Below are 8,063 nucleotides of genomic sequence, written 5' to 3' on the forward strand. Positions count from 1 at the left end.
TTATTTTTGACTTATAAGCACTTTTAACTTTATCAAACGTGTAGGTAAGCCGAAAAGTGCTTATAAGCTAGTTTGACCAGCTTATAAGCTTAGCCAAACACCCTCAACGTATTTCACTCTCACTACTATAATCTGATTTCATTGGAAGTACGCAGGATACGGCATATTTACAGCTTACCAAGTATATGACCCTTGATACGAGGGTGTGTAGATAGAGAATTAGTATAAAGGATTAGTAAATAGTCGAGCTTTCTTTTTCATATATGTAGTATCAATACTATTCTCGTACTTTCTTATGCTTAGATTTCTACTATTATCGGTTATTTCTTTTTTCTTTCATATCTTGTTATTGTTACTGCATCTTACAGATGTTCATAGTTCGGTTTGGATCAACTTTTTCCTAAAAAGAAACCAAACCAAGTAATTCGATTTTCAAATAATGGAACCAAATCAAACCAATTAGTCGGTTTTTTTATATGTCAGTTTTTGACGTTTTTCGATTTTTTTAGTTATTTCGATTTTCCTTATATATGAGACATACACTATCAAGCACATATCCCTGCGACTACATTTTCAACGTAACACTATCAAACCTATTGCTCTTTAAGAAATCTATCATTTACCAAGATATATTGATGATAATTGAGTCAAATATTGATGAAAATTTTAAGGATTCAATTAAAAATAGATTATTTTAAACATAAAACAGATTCTTGTGCTTAGCAAAAGAAAACTACATTCTTATACTTAGTAAAAGAAAACTACAAATTAAACTAGAATGTAAAGGCAAAGAATTAGATTGTTATAATAGCAAAGAACTAGACTAAAAGGGCAAATGATTAACATGTACCATAAAATTTTAAAAACTTTGTATAAAAATATACACATATATAGGTGTAATAATATATTTTAAATAGTTACTTCTATAGTCAGTTTGGTTCGATTTTTTAATTTGTTTGTTAAACCCAAAACCAAAACAAATTTCATTGGTTTTTAAAATTCAAAACCAAAACGAAACCAAACCAAACCAAAATAGTATTGATTTTTTGGGTCGGTTTAGTTCGGTTTTCGGATTTTTATGAACACCTTACTGCTTCTTTTTCCATGGCTTCTACACTACTATATCTCTTTTCAATAATATTGTGACTATATTTTTCCACTTAAAGGATTACACAGGATTTGTTGTTATAGTACAGTCGAGGAATAATGTCTAAATCAATTTCGCGATTTTCATTGACAGTAATGTTTCGAGAAATTTCACTAAACAAATGATACTTTTTCTATCTAATATAAATAAACAATCATGAAGAACAAATACTGAAAAACACAAGCATCAAAATACTCATGCCTAGACTACTTTTTCTATTGTCTGCCATAAAAGTACAAACCACAAATAGGAACATAAACCCGAACCCAAAGTTAAAAAATCAACAATTTCATTCAAACTGAAGTGTAAAAGAAAAAAAGATGCAATCTTTTATATGTTATACAAGAAGTTACAATATTACATGTAACTACAAGTAACTATTATTCGGGAAATGGATCGGATTTCCAATACAACTGCTGGTAACGGCTTGATCACACAAACAGAAAACCCCCCAAAAGAAAGACACAAAAAAAAAAAAAAAAGGGAAAACAAGAAGGGAGACGAGAAATAGGATTTCTGAATTTCCGATTACCCCCAAGGTAAATCATCTTCTGCCAGCTACATTTTACCTAAAGAATGAATGAAGGCAAGAGACGGCATGATCTATAGATTATACACTAAAAAGGCCATTTACAAGTAGGAAAAGGAGGAAGACTTGTATGGAACTTGATTAGAAAATGGTGTCAATTGTAAGCTTCCTTCTGCGAGGTGTTTTTTCCACTATTTGCTTCTGTAGGTCCATAAAGTTGGAGCCTTTATGTGCATATAGTCTCCTGAGATTGATCACAGAAAGCTCACTGAAGCTACCTACAGCAAGGTCAGCTTGCCCTAAATCGTACCTGCAAGTTTCAAAGTCCTAAATCAAAATTTGCAAAAAGAAGCAGTAACATACTGCATTTGAAGAAAATTAAAATAACACAAACATTCAGAAACAGATATTGCAGTAAGTGCATACTCCTAAACCCACCCCTCCCTTACAGGGAAGAAGAGTCCGGGACTCCTTTTTGGCAGCAAAGTATATTTTGTGTCCAAACATAATGCAATTAGACAGTTCAAAAGAAAGAAGAAAAAAAGACAGAATCAGGAGCTTCAACAATAAGGAGAAAAACCAGAAAATAGTAATACATACGCTGGGTGGGCACCAATAAGTGCTACAGCCATCATTGTACAGTTATGAGCAGCAGTTATCCCCCTAGGATCATCCTCAAACACCACACACTTTGATGGCTTTCTGTCCAGCTGCAGAAGATTTTTCAAACGGTAAGACCCAAGAAAACCAAGAGAGTCGAAAAGAAGGTCTGTATTTTGGTCTGCACTTAAAATGCGTGGAGGAAAGAGTAGAGAGTATACAGTTGATCTACCATTTAAGTGGTGCAGCAGCCTATATTTCTAGGATTTAGTAAACATTGAACACAGCTGTAAATTTAAATAAAAAATTGTAACTGCCACACCAGATTAAAATAAAAAAAAAGTTAGTTCACACACCACAGTTCTATATAATCTTCTCTCTCATATGCTAGTAAGAGATCAAATCTGCTAAAAGCATCCCCATCCCTAAAGAATCCAAATTGGACAGTAAGCTTAATATGGTTTTGGAATCCTTTAAACTGTTAGAAATGCACCAGTCCAACACTCAAAATACACTTCAGCCTTACCTTTACAGCTGCAGAAAGGAATCTATGTGCTATGGACTCCATTCCATCCTCCTCTGTCACAATTGCCTGCATCAACAGCATGCACATGTTACGTGCCGACCACATTTTATACATCATCTCTCAGAGAATGTATTTAGCTTTACCTGGAAGTACTTCATGAGCCCCATGCGCTCTAAGGCTTCAACCATATTTCTGCGATCAAGACTTGACACAACAGCGCAAGGGATACGGGCAGTTGATACAGCATCCAACCATTCCTTCAACCCTTCAATTGGTTCTGAAATCTAAAAAGAGGAGAATTATAATTATGGTTTTGAGTTCATGAAAAATGACAGCATGATTATTCTGCAAAAAGGATTTACTTTGAGAAGATTGTCATAATAGATTTGGGAAAGCCTCGTCTTCAATCGATCTCGATCAGCTTCCTTCTTCTCCCTCAGCAGCACCTGTCAATTGCATATGATTTCTCAGAAATAGACGGCTTTAATAAAGCTTTGAATATATAAGAAAGAGTTTCTGCAAAACTAGAAAACAATCTCCCAAAAGCAAGTGGGGCTCGTACCATTTAAACCTAAAAGTTTGTGCAGATGACATTTTGAGCTTTACATCCCTAATCTTCTTTTTATTTATTTTTATTTTTTTTTTGGGGGGGGGGGGGGGGTAGGAAGGGGCTCGATTATTACTATTTTTTATCTCAGTAATCTCCCCTAGAGATATGTTATATTTACCTCCCCAAAAAATTCTAAAAAGTAAACTCAAAGCTGACAGTCCACTATTTCTCCAATCAAAAGACATGCACACTGGTTCAAATCCCAGCGGAGACAAAAAACACTAGGTGATTTCTTCTCATCTATCCAAGCTTTGGTGGATAGAGTTACCTAGTACTTGTTGCTGGTGGGAGGTGGCAGGTATCCCGTGGAATTAGTCGAGGTGCGCACAAGCTGGCCCGGACACCACGGTTATCAAAAAAAAAAAAAGACATGCACACTGACTCATATGCATATATAGGCAAATTTCCCAGAGTATTTAATAATTATTTACCTAACAAAAGAGTAAAAAAATTGATGGGCCGCAGACTTGGACAAAAATTAAGAAAGGTCATTATCCAACTCATTGCTCAAATAAAAATAGGCACTCATGAGTTGTATGATCATCAACTCCAAACCTTATCTAGAACCTGATCAGCATCTGCATAAAGTAACAGCCGCTGCACGTTATAATCTTCAGGAATCTCTAATCCTGCACATAACAAATGATAAATAATTCATATTATTTGACAAAATATAGTCAAAACTAAAAGCATCAGATATGGGAATATACAAACTGAGGAAAGTACAGGTGCTATGTTCTCTGAAAATTCACTAGACCAAGTCAGGAAAAACAGCAATTGTTGTCTTTAATAGGATCAGAGGATCATGCTTTAGCTATTTATTATCTCCCCATAAACTGCAAAGATTAGTTTTATATCATACCCTTCCCAATTGTTTAAAATTGCAAACTTACGGCCTGCCCCCCTCCCTTTCCCCCAAGAACAAGGCTTCCATTCAGCTCGTGACGGGAGATAAACCATTTAGTGAAGCCAATTTCACCCTGATCTCTGATATAGGTCAATTTGGACTCACAGAGGCCAAAAAGATTCTGACCTATATATTTACGGATCTCATTAAAAAATTGGAAAAACAGTTACCACTCTCACTGTCTGACATAGACATGGAGATACTAAAAGTGCCAATAAGATCCCTGATTATGCACGGATGACATGTCACTGGCACTCCAGATGGGTATGCCAGTACTGGCAGCAGACAGCTAAATCCTATCACATTCCCCATCTTCTCATTCTCTTTTAGGGGCCCCAGAAAACTTTAGAACTTTAATATAAACCCATTCCCTTTTAGAGGATTTTTCTTTCTTTCTTTCTTTTTTTCAAATGATATAAGGACAAATAATTCCACTGTACTACAATATGAAACCAAAGTATGATTCTGTAATTTCAATCCCACTCGGATTGGCTAATGCTTTACTGCTGAAATATATTGATATTTGCATGCAAACCAAGTGAAGAACTTCAATTACTCAGAGAGATGAGAGAGCAAAAGGCAAGTCACTCACCTTCTTCAGAGGCAAGTTGATTCCACGCATCCAACTTCAGAGCTCCAGAATCTGCCTGAAAAATAAGATGTGGAACTACTTACTTTGTCAACAAAGAGTTGAATGTTGCGACTTCCGCTCAAGTAGAAGAAAAGAAATCGGCAAAGCAATTACTGCTAGCTTCATTATTGGAACGTTAATATCTTACCACATCTTTGGTCTACAATTATCTTACACCTTCTCTTCAGCAACATATCTACAGGAAATCAATCCAATATTATCTTTTCTCTCTCTCTCTCTACCATCATACTATATCAAGATATTTAGACATGTGATCAAGATGTACATTGTTCATATGCATATAACTCTTTTTTCTCATTCTATCAAGTTCTTCTTTCCTAACATGAACCCAAGTTCCTGTGGCCTTTTGTCCGAGTTCCAGTCCATGCACCCAATACTTTGTCTGATACAAAACAAGCAACCTCTATTCAGTAGGAGTCATATCTTGAAGCATAAACTTGTTTAGATCTGAGGCATAGTAGTTGTTGTTGTTGTTGTTATAGCATTAACTCCTAGGGTGAGTGATGAAAACATCACAATTCGGATATCTTGTACTTCTATTGCAGTTTAATCCTATCCATGTTTAATCTATCGTTCACACCTAATTTAAGATAGAGTATCCCATATAAGAACCAAAAAGGTATGCGGAATAAAAAAAAAAGAAAAGAGAAGAAGGTTATGAGTTTGTAAGGAAAGGTCATCAAATGTTGGATCTGAATGTAACAAAACCAGCACACTTCAAGAATCCTTATTAGCATGCAACTGTAGACGGGAACAAGAAGTGATATAAACATAGGGCAAATCAAGTAATCAACAACAGAAGATTAGTTCCTTTTATGTAGACATAATAATTTGTCAGCCAGGCTTCAGGGACCACGTTCATTTATACAGTTTATCACAAATCAGGTAACAGCTGATCACAAATCAGGTAACCTCTCCTAAATTAGACCAGATAGTCAAAGATTGAGGTCTTACCACCACATTATCCCAAGAGAAAATGAGGCCGTAAGCTTCATCAGGCTTCATCGCATAACGGATTCTTTGGAGGAAACCTGCTTGCAGTCTATCATTTAAGAAATCCTAAATCCATAAAGAGGAACTCTTTGAGTACAGATCTGGTGCCTGGAGCACCACAAGGCGCAAAGACTCATAAAAATACTACAAAACTAAACTTTTGGACTTACCACATCAACTTTGAGCATTCCATTGGGTCTAAATGTCTCAAAACCTTCTCCGTATTCGGCACCAATTGCCTGCAAAATCCGATACACACAAATAAATACCCCTTAGTCCCATTTTAAACAACGATATCATTATTGGGAAATCAAACTGTTCTTTCAAACACTTTTCTAAATACTTTTAATTATAAATACTGTAACTTAGGCCACCTTGTGTGCAACTCGAGTATTCAGTTGGCAACATGTTACATCCCATGAGCAGGGACGGAGCTATATAGAACCAAGGGGTTCAATTGAATCCCTTTTGCCGGAAAATAATACTGGCAAAAATGAACTTTTTTGGTCATATATAAACTGTTGAATCCCCTTAACATAAGAGAAGATTCTTGTATAGTGGCAAAGGAGTTCAAAAATTGCTCTAGGTCATAGGTTCAAATCCAAACTGCAACATACTAGTATTTTTTTTAATCTCCTAGCATATATTATTGGCTCCGCCACTGCCCATGACCAAAGCTACCAAGTAATCCTGAACAACAAGACTGAAGCAAATGGATTGTCACTGAGTGGTATAAGTAGGACCCAAACTTGAGACCTCCTAGTTATTACTCCTATGCCTCAACCATTCAACAATCATCTTGGGAACATTTTGTGTAGTTTATTTTGTGTAGCTTCTATATACGTATATTTTAGTCTAAATAATTAATTTAGACGAAATATTAGAATTTTTATTTTTATTTTTGGAACAGAGAAATGGGATGAAAAAATTCAAAGACAGGAATATAAATACTGAAGAAGAACCATCTTAAGCTATGAGCGTCAACCCAAGAGGAAACAGCCGGAAAGTATAGGTGCAATATAGATGAAATAAGTTAAAAGGGAAGCTAGTAAAGGCAAAATACCTACCTCTTCCATAAAAATCTTGTTAGGTGTAACTGGAAAATCATCAAAGTGCCCATTATCGCCCGTCCCCAACGCCTTCCTAATCACCAAACGACGGCTCTGATAACACTGCGGCGAGCTCAAAGGCTTCGTTTTCTGTACTCTCTGCATACAAAATCTCAATAAATAAAATTGGAATAAAAGTAATATAAGAGGAAAATAGCAAGAGCGAACCAAGAATTGGAACTTGTTGGGGAATTGAGGAGGGAAAGAAGTTGGTTGTAAGGGGAGCTGAGCCTGAGAGCAACTCCTGAAGCTAAGAGTACCTTCCATTTTTAGTAGGGGTAATTAATTTTGAGGGAGAAGCTTTTGAGATTAAAACGAAAGGAGGAGGAGATGGTCGTTTCTCCGAAGCTCAAGGTTGGGCCTGCCTTCACTTATCCAATTAATTAGTTTTCAAATGGTATGGCGAATGCATGGGCTCTTAGATGGTTTTGCCACAAATTACCACTTCCCTTTTTTGTTTTCTTTTTCCTCTTTATACCGTAGGCGTCCTGATTTTATTTTATGACCATAAATAATAAAATTTACGCTTAATCCGAAAAACAAATTTAGAATGAGCACTTTCCATTAATACATGTATTATGAGGATTAATAAGTTGTCAAATTTTATATGGATTGTCACCATCTTCTTCATTCAGGCTTGAAACCGACAATGTAAACAAGCTCACATAAATGGAATTAAGCGCCTTGCTTTTATGTTTTGCCAAAAGAAATCCTTTTGGTATCGCTTTGTGACCGTTTAAGTTTACTAGTGGTGTTTTTTAATAAGTGAAAAGATTATTTTCGAAAATATCTTTATGAAATTAGTTTAAATATTTGATTATTTGAATTATTGAAAGTGTTTTCCTCACAAAAGAGTTATTTACAACCGATGATAGAAGATATAGGGTGTGTTTGGTATAATGGAAGTTTTTCTTGGAAAATATTTTTCGGTGTTTGGTACGCAAATTAAGGAAAATGACTTCTTAAGAGTATTCATAGATAATTTAGATA

General features: G+C 35.5%; 1 protein-coding gene across 1 annotated transcript; it reads right to left on the minus strand.

Moving 5' to 3' along the window:
• Nucleotides 1-1,419: 1,419 nt before the first annotated feature.
• Nucleotides 1,420-7,469, minus strand: LOC107813685 (5-amino-6-(5-phospho-D-ribitylamino)uracil phosphatase, chloroplastic). The gene is made up of 11 exons (XM_016638974.2): nt 7,242-7,469; nt 7,032-7,172; nt 6,135-6,203; nt 5,926-6,030; nt 4,912-4,966; nt 3,968-4,041; nt 3,165-3,248; nt 2,946-3,086; nt 2,803-2,868; nt 2,277-2,386; nt 1,420-1,986 (listed from the first exon to the last, which is right to left on the minus strand). The coding sequence occupies exons 1-11, from the start codon at nt 7,338-7,340 to the stop codon at nt 1,818-1,820; spliced, it is 1,113 nt and encodes a 370-aa protein (XP_016494460.2). The 5' UTR covers nt 7,341-7,469; the 3' UTR covers nt 1,420-1,817.
• Between the last annotated feature and the right edge of the window lie 594 nt (nt 7,470-8,063).

The sequence above is a fragment of the Nicotiana tabacum genome, chromosome 6, assembly GCF_000715075.1.
Source record: "Nicotiana tabacum cultivar K326 chromosome 6, ASM71507v2, whole genome shotgun sequence".
Taxonomy (NCBI): Eukaryota; Viridiplantae; Streptophyta; class Magnoliopsida; order Solanales; family Solanaceae; genus Nicotiana; species Nicotiana tabacum.

What these genes read in the sequence shown, in the direction of transcription:
- LOC107813685 (XM_016638974.2), bottom strand. Translation starts at nt 7,340, where the DNA reads ATGGAAGGTACTCTTAGCTTCAGGAGTTGCTCTCAGGCTCAGCTCCCC. An exon ending in GGCTCATGAAGTACTTCCAG is followed by an intron (nt 2,869 to 2,945) that starts GTAAAGCTAAAT and finishes CTGTTGATGCAG; the next exon opens with GCAATTGTGACAGAGGAGGA. An exon ending in TCCTTTCTGCAGCTGTAAAG is followed by an intron (nt 2,387 to 2,802) that starts GTAAGGCTGAAG and finishes AATCTTCTGCAG; the next exon opens with CTGGACAGAAAGCCATCAAA.